This window comes from Empidonax traillii, unplaced genomic scaffold (assembly GCF_003031625.1).
Source record: "Empidonax traillii isolate 1590-97213 ecotype Southwest subspecies unplaced genomic scaffold, ASM303162v1 scaffold214:size757588, whole genome shotgun sequence".
Taxonomy (NCBI): domain Eukaryota; kingdom Metazoa; phylum Chordata; class Aves; order Passeriformes; family Tyrannidae; genus Empidonax; species Empidonax traillii.
Genome location: NW_020955407.1, coordinates 337213 through 360274, shown reverse-complemented (window position 1 = coordinate 360274; position 23062 = coordinate 337213). Strand labels below are relative to the sequence as shown.

Below are 23062 nucleotides of genomic sequence, written 5' to 3'. Positions count from 1 at the left end.
ATATTCTCACAAGCATACTGGGAGAAACTAGAATAAGAAAGAAAAAGTTGATCTTTCTTCCACTTTTTTTTTTTTTTTTTTTAACCACACACAATTTCCCTGACAGTCTGAAAGTTTCTTAAAGGGAATATTTATTCTGTATGGTCTTTGTGTCTCTGTTGAGTACATTGAAAACAAATTGGTTCCAGACAGATTCCTGGAAGGAGTGACACAGAACATGAGCCACCTCTGGTGCCGAAGTTTATACAATGTTAATGTCTGTCTTCTTTCCTCTCATAGAGGAATCAGTTGATAGAATGCTTTTATCTCTTAGATGAAAGAAGTATTTCATATTTCAGGAAGTAATATAGCTGAAGAAATTTGAAAATAAATGCTGAAGTACCTAAAGTAAAGCCCTTTTTTTGGGTAAGATACTTTTAAAGTCCCTTTGAAGCCAATGCCATTGGTGTAAATTCCTGTCACTTATAATGAGCCCATAAAACACGTGTAGTTGAAATTTTTCCACTCCTTCTGAAGTCCTCCTATAACCACATTGACTCAATAGCTGCTTTTCCTCTTTCCCACTCCCTATATAATTACAAATAAACAAAAAAAAAAATGGTGGCTGGACAGCACGATTATAAAGCTCTTGGTAAGTTTAGAACTCCCAAAAGTATTGCTTTAGATTTCATAAAGAAAACTTAATACTTTTAATTTAAAAATATTCTCTACTAACCAGATGTAGATCAACACATGTAGAATTGTGTTCACAAGCATTGACTATGCAGTCATCAATGTCTTGGTCGCATTTCAGTCCTGCATATCCTGGGTTGCACAAACAGTAGAAGCCATTGACAACTGCAATAGAGATAGTATGTTTTTACTAAGAGTCTTTTAGCATAACAATTGAATGTAGTAAAATTAGAAAGTTACAGTTATGGCTACTGTCTGGAAAAAATTTGGACTAGCTTTACCAAGCAGATGTGGACATGTTAAAAAATTGAAATAAATTAATTGTGGTGTATCAAAAAACATTTTTAATATGAAAGCAGATTCATCTACTGCATACCTTAACAGCTGAAATATTTTGATGTAAGAGTTATAAATAAATGACTATTACTAGCTTCTGAAAAAGTGATGGTACCTTATAAGTAATTTTCCATCATAAAACTGTCACAAAGTACATAACATTCTATGTTTGATACTATGCCTAAATGAGATGTGGCAGTTGAACAATAATCGGCTTGCTGCTTGTTTTTAATTATTTTGTGTGTGTGTGTAGGGAATGCCTCATATTGTACCACTATATTAAAGGAAAACTTGCTTGAGTTGAATTTTTCTATGATGTATTTTCTAACAAACAAATTATTAGAATCTTTTTCATCATTAATGATCCAAACGGAGAGGAATCTTTAGAGTGCTACATCCATATAAGGAGCTTATGGCAACAATAATTGCATTTCTTGCAGGTCTACATTTATTCTAACTTCAAAGACATCCCTGGAATCTTCATTATCGTTGAGATTTACCATAGAATCTATTCTGCCATTGTGTCTGTACACACAGCTGCTAGTGTATTCACTAAAAGCTTTAAGTTGTTCAGCATAAAGTTGTTCAGAATAGGAGCATTATTCATCTACTAAAAGCTTCCTAGCTTCCTTCGGATTCTGCTTTCTGCAGTCAGTGCACATAGGGTAGAGGAACTCAAATGTCCACATGATACAGCTCAAGCCAGAGGCACCACAAAGACAAGCTGTTCCCAAAATATTTGACATTTTGTCAGCATGAAGAACTTTAATGAATCTCATCTAAATTCCAGTTCAAAAATATTTCTAAAACAATGTAGAGTACAGAGAAAACATCTGTAAACTTACTAGGAAATAGTCTTTATAGGTAAAAGAGTAAGTCACTCACCTTATTTCCATGTATGGAAAGGAAGACTTCTTAAGTTATTTAATTTATTTTATTGTCTTTTTTTAAATTTATTTTATTTTCTTTTTTTTTTATTTTTAGTAGGAGAGTTTTAGGCAACGATATATTTAGTAATTTGGAGTCAGTTCTTTAAGATCACATCTGAAACCAGTAAGTTGATTAGATCTTGTGTGAATTTTTCTTAAAAAAAGGGCTATTCTAGCATTGTTAATAGTCCAGATTCATGCAGGGTTGACTACATGACGTCTAGATGTCTTTCTGCTTTCCAGTCAGCATTTTAAGATTCTCTGAAAATTACTACTTCTACCTTTTTTTTTTTTTTTTTTTTTAACACGCATAGAAATTGTCTGATAGGTTGTAATAGCCCCATAAAACTTTCAAGTAAGTATTCCATAGCTAGTGATTGCTCCTAAATTTAGCCTGCCAATCCAGACAGAATATAGTAGGGAAGTCAAGTTGCTTCTAAAACCTTTAAGCATATCTTTAAATAAAAGAGTAAGTTACACTGTTACATGATAGAAGGTGCTTTATAGTAAAGATACTCCATTTTGCATCATTTTGAAATTACATTGGATTTGTGGACTTTTAAAAATTATGACATATACTTCCTAACTGCTCCACGAGCTCCTTTTCAGCACCTGAATATTCTCTCATCAAATGCACAATGTAAGATATGTTTGGCTAATTTAGGTATCAAAGGAGACAGCACAAATCTCATTAAAATTTCTCATTAGCTACAGTTCTGACCCCCTGAATACAAAAACCTCAGTGCCAGGAGCTGAGGCGTTTTGGCAAAAATAATCCTTATGGTACAGGCTGTGGAGCTTCAGACAAGCTAAATTTCAGTAAATTATCCACTGTTCTCCCCAGAGCAGCTCAGCAGCTACAGACACTTCAACAGAAAGACTACTCTACATTAAAGAGAATAACCAGACTGAACTCACTGTCATAGCAGTATCCATGGAGGCAGGGGTTAGAACTGCACTCATTGACATTGATCTCACAACGTGGACCTGCAAAGCCCTTCACACACTGGCAGTGGAATCCAAGGGGAAAAACGTCCAAATTCATTTCTTCTATGCACACAGCTCCGTTCTCACAGGGATTGCTGGCCTCACAAGGCCTAAACTCACAGTTCAAACCTGAAAAGAAAAACAGCAAAGCTGTCAGTGTTTAACTAATGAATATATCCCTGCAGCTGCTGCCTACTATGAGCTGTATTTTCTTTATAACCCTGATTTAAATCAAGTTGGAGGGTCTAACATATGTATATTATCATGAAGAAACATTTATTTGCTTTGTAGAATTGCAAAAAAAAAAAGACAATTTTATCTGTTTTGTTTATATAATGAGAATGCATTTTCAAATCCTAATCGTTCTCTCATAGCTAGAGATAGATAGGTATATCTTACGGTTTTTGTTTACCCTCGTGCTCTAAAATGGCTCAAAAGGTGCATTAAGAAATAATTAATTTTGACTGAAGCTTCCTGTTATTGATTCCTGAAAACCTGTTGTCACAACTACCATGTGAACTGTTCATACATTAACCCATAATACTGAACATGAATTAAATGTGTGTAACCTTCTATAACTTTTTTGCTTGCAATCCATGACTGACACTAATTACTTAGTGAAATAATGTATTTATTTAATAATGAGTGACTGCCTTCATAATTTACAAAAATTCCATACAATAGAAAATCTCACAGAATTCCATTGTACTCTTTCCTCTATTGTACTCTCATGTGTACCATATTGTGTATGTTTATCTGGGTAATCCATGGAACTATGTGATGCTGGATCTTGGTGTGGTTGGTGTGGATCTTGGGTCCCAGATGCCCTCAATTAAAACTTTAATTTACAATAAATAGATCAAAAGACATTGAAAGGACCTATAAAATAAGTTTTAGTTTGTTAGTAAACAAGACTGATTCATTTTTTCCAGTAATGAAACTGGAAATGAGGAGGGCAGAGACAATAGAGATCAAATAGGTTTGGGTTTGTAAAGCTGCTTTCCTTTTCACTCAGTGCTGCCGAAGGCAAGTCTGTTCTTTCAGGATTAGTTTCAAACAGAGCTCGGTGGCTCTCAGTACTGGAACAAACTGCACACAAGCCCCTCTGAACCCCTTTGAAGACCATCTACCTTTCTGTGACTGCTAAGGCTGGGCCGTCTCCATGCTATGCTTTCTGGTGAAGATACCCCGGGTTTGTTGTACTGCAGGCCCTCTGCACACTTCACCAGCACCCGTGCCTCAGCTCTGGTTGCCCAGCCATTCTTTTCTGGAGCAATTTCTCCCTGTCCCAGCAATGTGTCTCTTAGACAGGCTGTAACCTTAACCCAGTGATGGGCAATGTAACACTACAAGATAAAACACCAGGATAGTCATGCGGCAAATCAAATCCATACAGTTATGCTGTGGTTGATCTTGGCTGTCTGACAGATGCCCATCTAGCTGCTCCCTCACTCTCCCTCAACAGGTGGAGAAAATAAGATACAAAAACTTGTGGATCAAGACAAAGTTAGGGACATAATTTACCAATTACCATGGACAAAATAGACTCAACAAAACCTGATTGAATTAATTTCCAATTAAAAATAGCATATGATGGTGATAAACAAACACAAAACTAAAACCCCTTTCCCTCTCTTCTTCCCAGACTCAACTTTGCTCCTTCACTCTGGACTACTTCCTCCCAGCCCCTTAAAAGCACAGGCAGATGGGGTATGGGTGTTGCAGTTAGTCCATAACAGCTCCCCTCTGGCCCTTCCTCCTCACACTTTTGCCCTGCTTCAGTGCAGAGCCCCCACAGGCAACAGATCCTGCCAGGAGCCACCTTCATAACAATGAATCAAACACTGTCCAATATGTCCGCAGGATCTTAGGTAAACTTACGGTAAGACAGAGTTACCTAAGGGCTGAATTCTTAAGGCTTTTAATGACAAGAACAACAACTGAGAACAGAATTGAGGAAAAAATTCAACAACCCTTTGGCTCCAGTAATGATGCTGACAAAAGAGAAAAAAGACAGCACAAGTTATTCCCTGTTTTTATGCACCAGTGAACTTTCCAAGGCAGGATTATCCTGCCAAAGACAGCCAGCACTCAGATCTGGAATTCATGAAATTGCATAGCAAAAAGAGCCATATGGCACACTGAGATTTTGCCCTGAAGTTTTCATATTTATATCACAACAGCTTGACCTGGGTGAAAACCCTGCTGATTCCTAAAGTGGAGTTCACACACACACACAAATAACACAACTTATAATCCTAAATGGAATGCTCAGATGATCCAGTATCTTGGTACTTGATTTTCCTTACCTGGAGAAATAGCTTTTACTATTGCATTGACCTTCTGTGCACTTCCTTTTCTCTTTACACACAGTCAGGAGTGTCCCATTTATCTGTTTTTCTACCACATCTGCTTGAGTTCCTGCACATTGAAAAGAACTGTGCTTTGAGGAAGCCTTTCTTCAAGATACATCAGTGGGCCCAAGATAAATCTGCCTTCTCTTCAGTGTAATCTCTAATGGGAGGTTTCTAAAAGGATCTCTGAGTGAATGAAAACCAAATCACTGAAGTCTGGAATCATTATCCTGCTAATCGATTTTCTCATGTCTCTTAAGACTATGAATTCCATGATCTCACTACCATTATTGCCAAAGTTGTTTTTCACCTTTACATCCTAAACCTCTGCTTGCTTATTCACAAGCATAGAATACAGATAAATATCTCCCTCAGTTGTCTCACCCCACAATTGTTTAAAAAAACTTGTCAGCATGGTCAAAAAGTCTCCTCAATTATTTGTGTCTTTCCATGTTGTCTATCCAGAAAAGTCAGTGTGGTAATATCCCAGTGAAAATTAGGGCCTGCCTTCCTAAGTCTTTTTCGTTTGCTAAAGATGACTTCATAAACTTTTCTGGATCAAGCTGTCTGTAGTAGACACCCATCACAATATTTCTTTAAATGGTTCTCTTTCCATTCTGCCTGATCAACTCGAGCAGTGCATCAATGAAGTCTTACCTATAACACTAATCAGATATTAACCCCCAGGATTCTTCTATTCCTAACCAGTAATACTGGGGAAAACTCAGGCTGGGCCCCCCCAGTCTTTGCCCCTACTGCCAGGGTCCACTAGTCACTTTTAATATGCTCTGGGTCTCTGTTGGCAGTGTCATTGGTGCCTTCATGGACAAGCAGCAAAAGGTAGTATCAGGCCAGGCTCTGGCAATCTCTTTCCCACATCCTGAATCCAGACCTCTGATGTGCAAATAAACCTCCTCAGAGATCGGATCTTGTCAATAGGTGGGTACCACTCTCCCTTACAGAAGTGAGTTTTATCTATTGTCAGTGATTGCTTTATTTCAGTGGTACTGATGAGAGTGTGTGCATCAGACTCAGACAGCTTACATGCCCTTCCAGTCGAAATGCACTTTTCCCCACCGTTGTCACAGCCCAATACTTACTCCACAAGTAAACCTCTCATCCAAGTAGTCACAAGGAATCATCTTAACAGCCTTCACTGTTGTAGAGTCTCTGTCTCCAGGTGCCTGAGTGTATCCTCTACTTAGCCTGACCCTCTCCTCTGCTCCTGTTCCTATGGGTATCAGGATTTTTTCCCTTCAGGGTTTCTCTTCCCTTCAGAAAAACATCCTCATCTTCCATTTTATCATCACTGATACTGTGTAGCCTTAGATAGTTTAAGTAGTTTTTACCCACTGGGTACTTCCCCTATCAACTTAACCAGGATGCGTCTGGTTGGCAAGGAGCTCCACACACCTTCCTTCCATTCTGTTTTGCAAGTAGGAACATGATTCAGTTTGGCAGAAGGGTATGAATTACAGTGAAGTTTGTATTGACTTGAAATTACACCAAAATTGTTTCCGGAAAAAAATAGTTTTCCCCGCATTTTAAGGAACCAGGGAAAACAAATTACTAATTTCATTCTAACTATAATAAAGCAAAACAGCACAAAGAAAGAAAAAAGAAACAAACCAACCAAACAAAAAAACCAAAACAAACAACAAAAAACCAAACAACAACAACAAAAAAACCACCCCAAAACCCTCAAATTAAAATTATCTTGACATTTATAAAGAATGGTAAATTAAAATTTGGCCATGATGTTGGTGACTTGGGTTAACAATTCTGTTTACCAAATGAGTATAAAACACGTTGTATAATGTTAATTGCTAACAATGTAATATTTTTTCAGTGCCCTCTTTCAAATATTATTCACCTCTCTTTAATTAGATATTCAATGTCTTTTTCTTCCCACCGAGCTTTCATGCATATTATTGCATAAAAAATCATTTTTCTGCTACTGGCAGAAATGGCAAGGGTTTCATTCTTATTCTAATTGGAAGATTGGTAAAACAAAAGATAATAAAATATTAAGATTGTCTCCATTCTACTCAGTCCCATTCCCTGAATCAATTAATTTTTAACTGTCAGTGTAGAGAATTATTAATTTAAAAGACCATTCCCTCACTCAAAGAAGCACAACTGTTTATATCTATCATTATATATAAATATTATACTACATTTTCTATTGCAATACATTTCCAAAAATCATTCACTATTAAGTAATTGTTTATTAATGTCAATCAATACAAGGAGCAAGAAAACAAGAAAAGAAAACTGGATGATTTAAAGTAGAATTTTAAAAAAAATTCATATCCACACAAAGATTAAGGTTGGATAGTAGTAGACAGTGGTGGTTACACATTAGCAAAGTGAGTGCCCTAGCTGCTGTTGCTCTCATATCAGCATTTTTTTACAAAACTGTAAATGTATGATTAAAGTTATTTGGATAAATCAAGCAGCAATCAGGTTATAGGTTGAAAATTTCTTTATAAAAGTAACTTAATCAGAAAACAAAATTCATGTCTTCTGCCTTTTCTCTCTCTTCTAAATATTTCTTAGAGAATTTCTGTACAAATATTTTTGTACAAACATTTTACTGTAGCTGATTAATTTCAATACATCTGATTTTTAGCAAACATAGGAAAGTTCTCACTTGATCTTGTAAGTTTCAGAAATAGTAAGTCTCTGATGGTTGACAGAAAGGAGTGCTGTGCTAGGAAAAAGGTTTATAAACTGTCTTCTCTCACTGACATATCAGAATTTTTTAATTGACCATCACAGAGCAAAACATAATGTTCACTAAACATTGTTAACTGATAAAAGAAAGAGAGTAGGCCCAACCATCAAACATGAAAGAATCAGACATTAATTAATTAATTAATTAATTTATTAATAAGTTTAGCACATCTTTCCATTTGTGATTATTTCCATTTGACAGATCTAACCTTTTTGCTTGTTTAATTCTTGGTTATATTTTACTGATTAAAATAATAGATTGTCTTTATTAGACAATGAAAGGCTTCTGTATTAGAATAAACTTGAGAAAAAACACAAAAGTATATGCACAAATGATTAAATTAAATAATCAGTTGAAGGGTAATTTCTTTTTCAGTTGCACAATATATTGGATTACCTATTATACTTTATATATAAGCATATACCAATAGTATGCATTTGTAGTATATAGTATGCTTCTCTATTAGCATACTATATATCAAATAATGAATAATTTATTTAGAAAAGTCTTTGGTTTTTTTTTTCGTTTTGTTTAGGAATGAGAAGCATATTACATATTCAGAAATTACATTCTGCTGATATTAATGGGTTCTCTTTTCTACAGTGTTTTCTTATAATAATTCTAGAGTAGAATCTCTAAATACCATAAATGAACATCAAAAATAGATTTTATTTTGCTGATAAAGACTCTCCTGTTAAGGCTATTACTAAAAGTCAAAAGCCAAATTACATAGAAAATAAATTGCCTGAGATAAATTTTCTTTTCTTTATGTGATACTATTGACATTTGTTTGTTTTGTTTGCTCAGCATAAATGTGTACATGAAATGTTTTGATGTGCAGTGCTGAATTCTCCTATAATCAGAAGTGGCATCCCTTCAGTGTTGTAATTCCTTAGGAAAAAAATCTAATAAATAAAACATTTGCTACTAACATTTCAAGGAATTGAATCTGACAACAGTTTTCAAATTCAGCATTTTGCTGTAAAAGTATGGACTTCATCAATGACAAAACATATCTCTTTGCAAACTTCTGGCAATATAGCGAAAATAGAGTATCTATGGCTAGTACCAGAACAACAAGCGTGTCATTTGGATGGCAACTTAAATTATAACAAGTAAGCTAGTAATGATGTCAAATACGCACTCTTGAGGACAAAAATTCTCGAGACAGGACAAGTGTTGTCATTGTCAAATGGTTCACGGGGAATGCTTGGACAAGAGAGGAAGTACCAAGCAGGTAGCAACACCAGCACTTCGGGGCCAAAAGAAGTAGCTGTGAGGTTGTGTAGTGAGTGTAGCAGTCCCAGTTCTGTTACCTACTCTGACAGAAACTGCTGCTCATCTGGTCTTGGTATCTGATCTTTAGACACTAGCTAAGAGCTGTATTTATTTATTTTATTTTATAGTAGTAGGATACAGCTCCAGTAACTTTATGACACTGGTGTTATTGAATTTCAGTAACCTTTCCTAAAGTCTATTTACCATTGTTATGAAACAGTGTATAACATATGAATGAAGCTAGTAGCATTTTCTTCAATGAAATGAGAAAATTACAACAGTTTAAAACATGCCAGGAAGGAAAGAATAGGGAGAAAATCTACATCATGCTAATTTTATATGGTTTGCATGAATACACAAAAATTTAAAAGAGTTAATGTTAATCCAGAGTTTTTTTACTTAAACTTTCATTGTTTAGCTTATATACTCAGGTTCAGAACGCAGAGATTTTTTTTTTCAAAATTACCCAGAAATATTCCATATACAATTTAAAAGCCAATGACCAAAGCGAGTCTTTCACAAGAAGTATATTTTCTGAGATATTTCCTGTATTTTATGTCTTTCCATAATAAAATCCTAGAATTAGCTCAGTTGGTTAAAGCGTGGCACTAATAATGCCAGTGATACAGGTCTGATCCCTGAACGAGCCATTCACTTCAGAGTGGAACTCAATGATCCTTGTAGGTCCCTTCTAACTCAGAATATTGTGATTCTGTGCTCATAACATCACTGCAATAGAACTGTTTCAGACATTATCTTTCCAAGATGAACTAAGTAAATTAAATACCATACAATAAAAATAAAAATATGTTTAGTTATGGGAGATAATCCAGTAGATGAAGGCACTATAAGATTATCTAACAATATCCCCCAACTTTTCCCCAAGATTCTTCTTTTGAAATTAGTGTATACAACAATTTTAATTTAAAAAAATATTTTGATCACTTCAGAGAAATATGTGCACTTTTTTTCATCATTTTATACAGCTCAGTATCTCTCACTCCTTTTCACTTAGAAAAGGCTTTCATAGATTCACCATAAAATCCCGGGAACACTAATGAACAAGAGGTTAGATGGCTAAAATTTGAGTTCCCTGCAACTCTAAATATTAAATGTCTTAATGCTCAATATAAGATTATCTCTATTAGGAGTTCAAAACTTTGAAGAGTTTAGATGTACCTCTAAGCTTGCCATTATTTTGCAAACTAACTGCTTAGTTTGATCTGTTTTGTGGCATACAAAAACAAAATACCTCCACAGCTGGGATGATTAAATGCTAGTAAATGTAAATAAAAAAGCAGAAGTACCATGGAAGTGGATTGGAAGAAAAAGAAAGTAACCAAAGCATGCATATATTGATATTACTTGAAATTAAGCAGAGTATTATCATAACGGTTTAAAAACATCGCAAATGTTTTCTTAGTTCAAATGTTTCCATGGTTCAAATTTGTAGCAAATTCATTCTTTTTCTTGGAATGTAAATTGTTCTTTCCATGAAAGGAATTGCTTTATGATTCTGTATAGAATCAGTGAAAAGGCATTTTCTGTGAAATCCATACTAATTGAAAATCATATTTTTTTTGTTGTTTTTAAAGGAAAGATGTTTGAAAAGCAATACTTAGCACTTATCAAGTAAAAAGCATTCTGTTAATTGTATATGGTAATGCAGAGCATGCAACAGTGGTGAAGCAGAGTATGAGAAAGACTAAAACCACAAACTTTAAAATTAAAATCACACGGAGATGCATATATTAATGCTCCATACCTGTATAAATTTCTGCAAAAACAGAGAAAATCAGAAGTTGAATACATAATTTTAAGTACATTTTTTTCTTCAAAATATACAAGTTTATAATGATTAAACAATAAAGATATGTCTGTATCCACATCTGTGAATTTCATATTTCAACACAAAAACATGCTTCACTCTTTCTCAGAAAACAAAAGAAGAATTTTACTAAGGAAAAAAATGAAAATATATTTCCTACTGAAATATATGGGGTTGCTTTTCATTCTTTATCTCATCTAAATCAACATTCAACTGAAATCAATATTATGTGTGGAAAATTTACAGAAAGTTTTAATCAAATTCAGGTTTTCCTTATGGTCCAGGACCTGTGTCATTCTGCATTATCGTAATGGCTACCTTTAGTTCAGGCGGCCAAACTCTTCCGTGTTTCGAGATTCTATGTTAATTTTCCTAAATTTGGACGGATATTATTTATAGTGGCTGATATCAAGATTATAATTGACTACTTTTATTTATGTCTTGACAGGTGACCCTATATCATAAATAAGCCACTCTGTGAAAAAATAAAGCTACAAACATCTGCATCCAAAGCCAAACAAACCCTTCTGAAATTTGGTAAACTTTTCTTTAAGCAACAGCAATGGCCTCATAATTTGTAGAGCAATCAGGGAAAAGGTAAGTCTTTGAAAAACTGTGATTTGCACATGCTTTCTGGAAAGCTAAGGGACAGATTTTTATTTTCAGTGAATATAACTTGTATCACCCACATAACTTAAATCTGCTCTCTCTAATAGAGATCTTGTACACCATTCTTACAGAATGATGGATGAAATTCAAACCCCTTATCAGATATAGATGACTGGATTTACACATGCAGTATTCCCAGAGTAATCATGGCTGTAAAGGCTTAGAAATTTTTTCTTGTAAATCAAGATATGTCCCAAGGTGCAAACTAAAAACAGAGTTGAAACTACAACACATACCTCACTGAATTTATGTGGACAGAGATAAGTAAACAGGGCTTTTAGAGATACCTTAGAGTTTTCAGTGCTGTTCTGGGAGGCCATGGGTCTCCTACAGATCTTGTCATATCTGCCAGGCCCTTGTGGATATCTAACATACCCAGGAATGTCTCCATTGACACTAGAAATGACTAGGAAAAAGGCTTGCTCTCTGAATTTTTTAATTTTGGAGACAGAAGCAGCTGACTGTATGCATCTAGATGGCCACTTTTGGAAACAATACAAAGCCCAATAGAAATATCAGAGAAAATTGTCGAAGTCCTGCAGTGACTTCTTATGTGCATCAACAGCCAGTCCTAGCTTATACTGATTCCCATTTAGGCATTGCATATCCTTCTTTATGGGTTAAGAACTGGCTTGAGGGCCGGGCCCAGAGAGTGCTGGTGAACGGGGCTGCATCCAGCTGGCAGCCGGTCACCAGTGGTGTCCCCCAGGGATCAGTGCTGGGCCCAGTCCTGTTTAACATCTTTATCGATGATTTAGATGAGGGGATTGAGTCCATCATCAGCAAATTTGCAGACGACACCAAGTTGGGAGGGAGTGTTGATCAGCTGGAAGGCAGGAGGGCTCTGCAGAGGGACCTGGATAGACTGGAGAGTTGGGCTGACTCCAATGGGATGAAGTTCAACAAGGCCAAGTGCCGGGTCCTGCACTTTGGCCACAACAACCCCCTTGCAGCGCTACAGGCTGGGCACAGCGTGGCTGGAGAGCAGCCAGACAGAAAGGGATCTGGGGGTGCTGATTGACAGGAGGCTGAACATGAGCCAGCAGTGTGCCCAGGTGGCCAAGAAGGCCAATGGCATTCTGGCCTGGATCAGGAACAGCGTGGCCAGCAGGAGCAGGGAAGTGATCCTTCCCCTGTACTCTGCATTGGTGAGGCCACACCTTGAGTATTGTGTCCAGTTCTGGGCCCCTCAGTTCAGGAAGGATATTGAGGTGCTGGAGCAGGTCCAGAGAAGAGCAACCAGGCTGCTGAAGGGACTTGAGCACAAGCCCTGTGAGGAGAGGCTGAGGGAGCTGGGGTTGTTTAGCCTGGAGAAAAGGAGGCTCAGGGGAGACCTCATCACTCTCTACAACTCCCTGAAAGGAGGTTGTAGCCAGGTGGGTGTCGGTCTCTTCTCCCAGGCAATCAGCAGCAGGACAAGAGGGCACGGGCTTAAGCTCTGCCAGGGGAGGTTTAGGTTGGATATTAGAAAGAAGTTCTTTACAGAGAGAGTGATCAGGCATTGGAATGGCCTGATCAGGGAGGTGGTGGATTCACTGTCCCTGGAGATTTTTAAGACGAGGCTGGATGTGGCACTGAGTGGCATGATCTAGTAATCACAGTGAGGCTGGATCAAGGGTTGGACTTGATGAGCTCGGAGGTCTCTTCCAACCCAGTTAATTCTTTGATTCTAAGATTCCAAAGATATTCATACTTTCTAGGTAATATACCACAACCATGGCCACTCTGCTTCTCTTGACTCAAAAAGCTCCTGCATGATGCAGTGCCCTTCATATATCAATGCACTTGGTTTAATTTTTCCCCTAAGTAAAATTTTATTTGACTGTTCATTGTCAAGAGAGTGGAAAAAAACATACAGAACCTGATGTTGAGCAGGAAATAGTGTTTTATGGTCTAACACAGAGATATGCTACAAAGAGCCACAGGTCTTGTAAACCAGCCTTTTTGCATGGGTCTTGGCATAAGAATGACTGAGGTTTGGTCTATGAGCACTGCAAAAGTAATAGCTCCATTATCTCTATTCTAGTGGTTTTGCCTTCATGAGCACTTACATTTCTTACTTATTATCTGTTTTGTAATTAGCTGTTCCCATAATAGAATGTCCTGTGCTGAAAACTCCATTATCACTCTTGTTTTTTAACAGACTTAAGCATTTTTTTTTCTGCTGAGTTGCCTTTCTTACTAGTTTACTTTTTTTTTGCAACATGTTTAATGGTCAATTACCATTTTTGCTTTAATCTTAAATGGAACACATTTGGAGACACACGTCATTAAGGCTGCCACAAATAAGTAGACATTTCCTCAGAACTGAATTTCTATTTTCCTCTACAATTACATATATTTGATTAAAAAGGTCATACCCATTAGCAACATCTAGACAAAATACATACAGTCCATTTTTTTAAATAAGTCATGTAAGAATTTGGATCAAATGATAAAAGTCTTTGCTCCATTTATTAAAAACAAGTTCTTAAATAGCTGGGTTTTTTCCTTTTTTTTTTTTTTTTTTTTAAAGATAAAAACAAACGTCAACTCTCACAGGATTACTACATATTAAATACACAGTCTCTAATTGAAATGGTCATTTTGATACTTTCTTCATGAGCTTTCTTTGGGAATAGCAGAATACTGGCTCAGTCCATGGGCCACAGAAATTTTCTTAGTTTCATCTTTGCCTTAAATACTAGTGTAGAAAATGGGGAAAATTTGCAGTTCTGGTGTGGTAGTGCAAGATTTGTCGTTAGCTATCAACAATAACAAAGGAAAATAAAGCAACCTTATTCGTCCCTCTTTATCTTCCATAAAAATGAGCTGATCTAGGAACTGCTGGGGGATTATTCACCTTTTGCATGCTGAGAGTGCTGAAAAGCAGCATGCATGACACAGGGACATACTCACTTTGCTACACTCTCAGCAAGGACTGATGTCTAATAGTTGTGACTAACTTCATTGATGTGGCTGTGTGATACAAAAAATGTTGGCACTTCGAAGCTGTGAACAGTAAGGTCGCATTTATTACTACATACCTGACTGTTAGAAGAATATTGGAATGTTACTATGTCTGTAGGGAACGAAACAGATGATTCCTTCTTGGTTTCTGAACTTTACTTCAGAATGTCAACTGATAAAAAGTGTTTGATAAACATGACTACACTTGTTATACCTCTGTTATGATAGAAAACAGGTGGAAGAGGGAGAAATTTCTAAAAAGAGTAGAATATTTGCAGGTACAACCTGCAAGTTTTACAACCAAGTAGAAGCAACTATATCAGAAATATATTGAGGTTAAATCCTGTATATAAAGAACATTACACTGCAGTACATGAAAGCAGCAGCACAGCAAGTTGCATTTCAGATTTTGTGTGAGGTGTAATAATGATTTGTGCTATACAAGTTACTGGCAGAATTTTAGTGAAAGCAGACAGAAACAGAGAACTGGACTTTTGTAACTGGACTGTCATCTTTGATTAATTAGAACATGTTCCCAAACATATAAAGTACTTCAAGCATTGATAACTATTGTAAATGACAAAAGCATATTATACAAATTTGGATTTTTTTTTTTTTCTCCATTTAACCTTAGTCACAGGCTCAGTGAGGCTCAGTAACATCTAGGATTTCTGTGTGGGTTTACATAGGAATCTCATCCTGTAATCAGGTTAATAACATCATCTGGTATAGATTTTCTTTCGTTAATCAAATCTTGAGCTTTTCCAAAACAAGGTCAAAAGTATATGTAAGTGTAAAAGTATATGGACTTTGAAATTCATTTTTTATATCTTATCGGGACTACAGGTAAAAATCAATGATTTTGGAAAACAGAAAATCAATTTCCTCCTCCACAGAGCAAGGACTTTGAAGGAAATAGGATGAAAATACTTCAGTAATCATATTTAGTAATTAGAAAATTATTAGAAGTTGACAGCCTAGATGGACTGTTGGTACATTCAAGCTGTTCATCTAAACTTTTGCGAAAAGTCAAAGGTAACAATTTCAGTGGCAAAAATTCCAATGAAATACCAGAATATATAGAAAGACCAATGATTTAAAGTAGCTGTGGGGAAATCTTCTCTCAGGGGAACACTAATGGAGAGGAATGCATTAATTTTGTCGCTGTGTTACACCAGCAGCATCAGAAGATATACTTCTCCAGTGCTCTCCATGCATTAACTTTACCATGGAAATTGGATTTTCTAAAAAAATTTTTGTACCCACAAGAAAAGTAAATCCTCATTCCCATATCAGACTTGTAGAGTTAATTTGCACAGACTGGACTGTGGGCATTTGAAGAAAAATATATACCACTGCTCAAGCATCATTTTTCTTAAAAGCCTTGGATGTCTTCCAGTATTCTGTGAAAGCCAATGGAATGAGTTAAAGCATTTTGTCAAAGTAGACAAATCCATGCTTTAAAAAAAGCAACTAAACAAACCCACCACACCTCCCAAGAAAAATACAAGAAACTATGAGTACACTGTAATATTTTAATTAAATTTCCATAAGTTTTCATATTTATATAGGAGTAATGTAAAAGTTTGTTAAAATTTATTAAAATAAAAAAGTAAACAATCAGGATATCAAAAAATTTGCAGCATATAAAAACAAGTAGCAGCTATAATTTAGCTCTCAATAGACTAGAAAGGTAAGGAAAGTAAAAATTTTGTTTTTTCTTTTTTTAAAAAAAAGAGGAAATCAAGGGAAAGAAAAAGGAAAATAGAAAAATCAAAACTTCCTTGTCATAATCATCCATAGTCTCCTTGTCAAAATAAACAAATGAGAATAGTCAAGAAAATAAAGAAAGCAAGATAAACACATAAAAAACCCAGTTTTTACACATAGAATCAATTTCTAGCTCAGTCTGACAGGCTACCATTTGTATGAATGCACCTGAATGTCCAAATCATGCTCTGTATTCCTTATTTCTCCATTTAGTATAATAGAGGTCTGTTCTACACTTCCTGATCAACTGGTAAATGTTTCTAACATATTACACATTCCTAGGAGTTAAGCATGCCCTTCAAGTCATATTTTGTGATCAGATGATCAAATCATTGCAATACATTATGGAAATACAACTTCAGATTCCTTTCCAAGTAAATGACAGCATTCATAATATAGCATTTATGTTTTTCCACTGAGAATACTGCAAGCAAGAAAATCTGTGAAAATACTCCAAAGTACAGCAGGTGTTCCTACATAACTTCTTCCAATAACATCATATATGTACTTTCTTAACAAAGTAATTCTGTGATCTGTAATTAGTGCACACAAAGCTGTTCATTACAGTAACCTGAATATATCCACACAATTAAAAACATAGTTTAACTAACCATTATATTGGCTTACTGTGAATCTCTTAAAGACTACATTTACAGCAGTTTAAGACTAAATAAACAGATGATGTGAAAATGAGGTAGAGTTTTCATATGACACTAAATCTATTTTATTTATATCAACATAAATCGAGGTAACATCAGTATAAGAGCTTGATGTTGGAAGGTGTTGTGTAGAGCTATAAACAAGTGAACAGACTCAGACATCCTGTACCAAGACTATTATCATAGAATCATTTAGGTTGGAAAAACCTCCAAGATCATCGAGACCAACCTTTGAACAATCACCATCTTGTCAACTGAACCATAGCACTAAGTCCAGTCATTTCTTCAACACCTCCAGGGAGGGCAACTCCACTGCTTCCCTGGACAGCCCATTCCAATACTTAACCACCCTTTCAGTGAAGAAATTCTCCCTCATGTCCAACTTGAACATCCTCTAGCATAGTTTGAGGCTAATTCCTCTTGCCCTGTCACTAGTTGCCTGGGAGAAAGAGGCTGACTCTCATCTTTCTACAACCTCCTTTCAGGTAGTTGCAGACAGTAATAAGGTCATCCCTGAGCCTCCTTTTCTCCTGGCTAAAAAATCCCAATTCCCTCAGCCATTCCTCACACGACTTACTCTCCAGAACCTTCCCCAGCTCCACTGCCTTTCTCTTGACAAGCTTCAGCACCTCAATGTTTTTCTTGCAGTGAGGGGCCTAGAACTGGACACAGTACTCAAGATGTGACCTCACCAGTGCTGAGTACAGAGGAACAATCACTTCCCTAGTCCTGCTCACCACACTATTTCACACCGGCCAGGATGCCATTGGCCTTCTTGGCCACCTGGGCATACTGCTGGCTCATGTTCAGCTGAGTGCTGACCAGAACCCCCAGATCCCTTTCTGCCTGGCTGCTCTCCAGCCACTCTGTGCCCAGCCTGTAGCGCTGCAGGGGGTTGTTGTGACTCAAGTGCAGGACCCGGTACTTGGCCTTACTGAACCACATACCATTAGCCTTGGCCCATGGATCCAGCCAGTCCAGGTCCCTCTGCAGAGCCTTCCTACCCTCCAGCAGATCAACGCTTCCACCCAACTTGGTGTCATCTGCAAACTGACTGAGGGTGCCGGCTAGCTTCTCGAAGGTTGACTACAGAAATCTTGACTTTCTAAATTTTTAATTACTCACTTAAATATCTAAAAGAATAACAAATCTTCTGGAAATATGGCTCCTTTTGTAACAAGTATTTAAGAGATAAGTATTTCTAACCAGGCACTGAAAATGATTTCACATCTTCCTGTGCAGGGGAAGTTCTGATCCTGTAGTGGTCATTTACTTGTTATTATACTAGATTTTATTCAGCAGAGTATAAATTAAAATAATAAAAATTACAAACTAAATTTTGGCTATTAATTAAAATAATAAGAGCAAACATGAGTGTTTGTTCACGAGCTCACTAATAAAAAATATTATTCAAGCATCTTTCCTAAAAGGGAAAAGTTCTCCTGTCTCAACATACCAAGAAAATTGCCTTTTAGTGATTGTTCTGGAACTTCAAGTATGTTTCGTTATATTGAACCGCTAAGGAAAAATGTGTTTACATTTAATTTATAAATCAATAGGTGCTTTTAATTGACATTATCACTTGAACTAGATCTGCTCAAGAACACCATACACTTTGTTTTTTAAAATTATTTTAGCAGTGAGTATTTAAAATTTAATCCCAAAATTTCTATGAAAAAGATGACAATAAACCTTGCATTTTAAATATATTACCTTTAAAATAATCAAAAGAAATAATCACACACAGTTTCTGGATTCCAAGAAAGCTATAAATTACTTTCTAATAATGAAAAAAAAAATTCCAAAGAATGCTATAACCAACAAAATTAGAGAGAAAAACATAGAGAAGAAACCAGTCTTTGTGATGACAGTCTAATGGACATTTAGCTTTCATTTTGTAAGCAATCTTATTCTGTTAATAAACTTATTTTAAATTATCAGTTTTGATTAATAAAAAAACACACCTAGTAGATGTATAAACAATGTTTCTTCACCTTACTGGCAACCTAAGGCGTATTTGGCTGGTCACCTTAAAAGCTTTGCTCAAGCAAATGAAGGACTAATAATGCTGCAGGAAGAATGAAATGATTTCAGACAATTGACAGAAATGCTTTCTAAAGGTAATTATGTTTTCTTTCCCCTCTCCCTTGGTGTTCATTACCTTTAAACGGAGCCACACATTGGCAGAAATAATTACCAGGTTGGTCAATGCAGGTGGCTCCATTCTTGCAGGGAAATGAAGCACACTCATCTATATCTGTTTCACATCTTGCACCTTTGAAAAGATGAAAGATTTGAACACTTACTAAGACAATCAGGTGCCAATTCTAATTTATTTGCACCACAAAAATCTCAAGCAAGAGAAACTAACATACATCAGCCAAATAAAGAGCCACACTGCTTATATCAGCATCCATTTAGCTTTTATCACCACAACTACATAACAGCTTATTTCTGAGTCACTAAATGGTAACTAATCTTTCATCTGTCTGTAAGCTTTGAAGGGCTTTTTAAATGTGGACTAATTTATCTTGTGCTATGTAGTTTACAGAAGCAGTTAGAGTTCCAGTTTGTTGGAATGGAAATGAAACATTACACCAGGGCGGATAAAGAGAAATGAGAATAATACACAAGCAAATTAGTCAATGTCTTAATGGATTCTTTGAGGGCTACCCCGCTGTGGAAAACAAGGTTCACCACAAAAACAACTCACCAGTAAAACCAGGTAGACAGATGCATTCATAGCCACCAATAAGGTCTGCACATGATGCATTATGAAGACATGGAGAAGAGTGACATTCATTTATATTTGCTTCACAAGTTGTACCTATAAATATACAATCAGGCAACGGGGAGAGAAGTTACTCCATAGCACATTTAGCTGAAAGATGAGCATTTATTTCAACTGAATATAGTCACATACGAGAATGTGTTTGATAACCTTTTTATATTCTTATTTGGGCATCTAAGACAGATGTTCATCTTCTAAACATTTAAGTTGTTCACTAATTTTTCAAAAATATTAAATGTATCATCATCAAATAGATTCCTAAGATTTAAAGACAATTTTTTTCTATTATATGAATATAGAAGAGTAGAAAACAAATTACACTGAATATAATACATTGCACTACAGTGACATGAGAGGAAATATTTCTTGTGTTCATGATAAGGCAACCGATGTACTCCCAGAAAATTGAAAAAGAAATCTGTTATAGACAAGAATACCATTTATTCCAATCTAGACTATAGCAGAAACCTCCACATAACTACTCAAGTGTAAAAATACTTCATTGCTAATATTTCTCAGTGAACTTAATTTTTTATCATTTGAAGAATAAGTGAAAAGTTACTTCAATTGCAAGGTTTGGGAGTTAAAGAAATTTTAAGAAGCAAAAATGCAAGGGATATTTTTTTTTTTTTATAACCAGCAGTAGAAATGTAATGTTTGGCACATGACATTTGAATTATGGATTAAAAATCCATTATGGATTATGATTTAAAATTATGATTAAAAATCAAATTATGGATTATGATTAAAAATCCATAATATTTAAAAAATGGTGCTCTAAAAAGAAAGTAGATACACTTTAAATTCCTGATCTGAGCTTAAAGCTAAGAATAGCTGCAGATATTAATGCATCCACTTATCAAAGTGATAAGATTTTTCATACGAACTGTAAAAATATGCCAAAACAAAAACTTTTACCACACGTTGCTTTTTTTCTCAATTCTATTATATTAAAGCTGTCAAATGTTTAAAAAGCTTGCAGAAAATAGTATCTCCTATTTGCAAAATTTCACTGAACCCCACTAATCTGTTTTCAACAGCCAAGCCACTAATCAGCAGCAAACACTCAGATCCAGACTGTCATGAAAACTAAATAGATAATTTAGTCAAGATGCAGTTTCCCTAACTGACATGTTTATAACTTCAGATGACACCCATATGAGCATATATGGATCTCGTCCAATATGTTAAAAAACTGGTGTAAAACTCAAAGTAGATTTACAAAGTTATAATTCTATGGATTTTTTAATACCTTCGAATCCATCCTTACAGATGCAACTGAAGGCATTCAGATGATCAACGCAAGTAGCTCCATTGTGACAAGGGCCACTAAGGCACTCATCCACTTCAATCTCGCAGTTATGACCTGGAAACAAGTCAAGGTTTCACTTCAGTAGGAGCACATCACTGGTGAGTCACCAGTGCAAGCAGCAACAACAAAATAACTGAGGTTAGAGAACTTTTACCAATAAGCCATAAATTGTCTTCGGGGAATTCATTTCTTGGTGATTAAAGGAAAAATAGAATGTATATAAATATAACATAATGTTCAACAAAGATCTGATGAGATTTTTAAAGATTAATTTATAAATGTAGTTCAAAATTTGCATATTTTCATATTTTAAGGGCAATAAAGTCTTGAGTTTTCCTAAAACATCACAAAAGTGTTAAGTATGGTGTTTAAGTCCAAATATCAAAATATCAGTATTTTCTCTAATATTATTCTGTCATTGATTTATTAATTTATAGGTTTGTTATGAAGATCTCTGGGGGTAGTATTGGGAAAGATTTTCATTATGGACACATATTTTCAGTTTTTATTAAATTAATATTTAGCAAGTTAGATATTGACACGTGTTCCCAAATATATGAGGGAAAAAATGTAGATGCTAATTTCTAGCTGTAAGTGTTGTATCTAATATTTTTTTCTGGTCTTTGAGGTAGAAAGAAGCCCAGAAAGTATTTGCGTTTTGCATATGAATTATCCAAACAGCTAATAATGACATCAAATTTATTATTGCTTATGCCTAAAGGATGGTAGAGTACTGACTTATGCCTAAAGTCAGTAGAAACCTTCTGACTGCTTCAGAAGGGCTTTGAAGGTTTTATTTGGCCACAGAAAAAGTATAAAATAAAAATACTAATCTACTCTTATTTAGATAGAAGTATAAGAGTTTAAACAAACATTTCAATAAAATAAGACCTCACAAAGAATTATCACAAGTAACATCGTACAATTTTACTTTATATATAATGATAATAATAAACCAACCACAGAAACAAGCTACAACATTTCATTACGTTAAATACACAAATACTGCAGTTATTAAATCACAGATTATTTCACCTAAATGGATGCCTACATTAGGATGTAGAGCAAAAAGTTAAGAGATATGGAGTCTACTAAAGATCTGAATTCCTCTGGTTGTCTGTGTCCTTCTTGACTATTCAGAGAGATTGTAATGTCATCTTACTCCTGTTTTAGGAGCCCTATCCAAGTCCCTGGAGCTAGACAGGATGGTTCTGGGTTGCAGGGCTGATCTGCCACTCAGGGAATTCCTACTGCCCTGGATTATTTTATTATATAGCTTATCAAAAATATATGTCTCTGTAACTAGAAAGATTTTTTTTTTACATGATAATATACCGACATAGCTAAACTAATTTTAATCTGGTCAGATTAATGACAATCACATGCAATGTATATTTAAGCACGAATAGTTAAACCTGCCCAGGGTCTTGGATGTATATTTGGCAGTTGAGGCCCTTGTTACTGCAGATTTTTTATTACAGAGAGCACAAAGTAGATAAATTAAGGCCAACTTGCATATGGCTGGGAGTTCAAATCACATCAGTGTAAGACAGACACCATGTCTAAAATAGTATAAATAATTATTGGAGTGGAAATAGTCCCTTGTACTCAGTATTTTTTACAGTTGAATACTCTTACACAGCCAAGTACTCTTGTGTGCCAGGAAATAAAAGTTTTTTCTGCCTGAATCAGAGGCACACTGCTAAATTATATCTATTACTGCTTTTGAATAACTTTCTTTTCTCTGGTTTAGGACTGACTTAAACTTGTTAAACAACATCACTTTGAACC

At 35.5% G+C, this 23062-nt stretch overlaps 1 protein-coding gene across 1 annotated transcript in view; it reads right to left on the bottom strand.

Annotated features, from left to right (window-relative positions):
• Window positions 1-23062, bottom strand: part of LOC114059280 (protein eyes shut homolog) — a gene marked incomplete at its 3' end in the record, with an annotated part of 607760 nt that overhangs the window by 366812 nt on the left and 217886 nt on the right. The window contains exons 15-20 of the mRNA XM_027887535.1: window positions 21212-21325; window positions 19882-19995; window positions 19330-19443; window positions 11059-11070; window positions 2856-3053; window positions 716-837 (exon numbers count right to left, since the gene is read on the bottom strand). Coding sequence (XP_027743336.1) covers window positions 716-837; window positions 2856-3053; window positions 11059-11070; window positions 19330-19443; window positions 19882-19995; window positions 21212-21325 — 674 coding nt within the window. The remainder of the gene's footprint in view (window positions 1-715; window positions 838-2855; window positions 3054-11058; window positions 11071-19329; window positions 19444-19881; window positions 19996-21211; window positions 21326-23062) is intronic.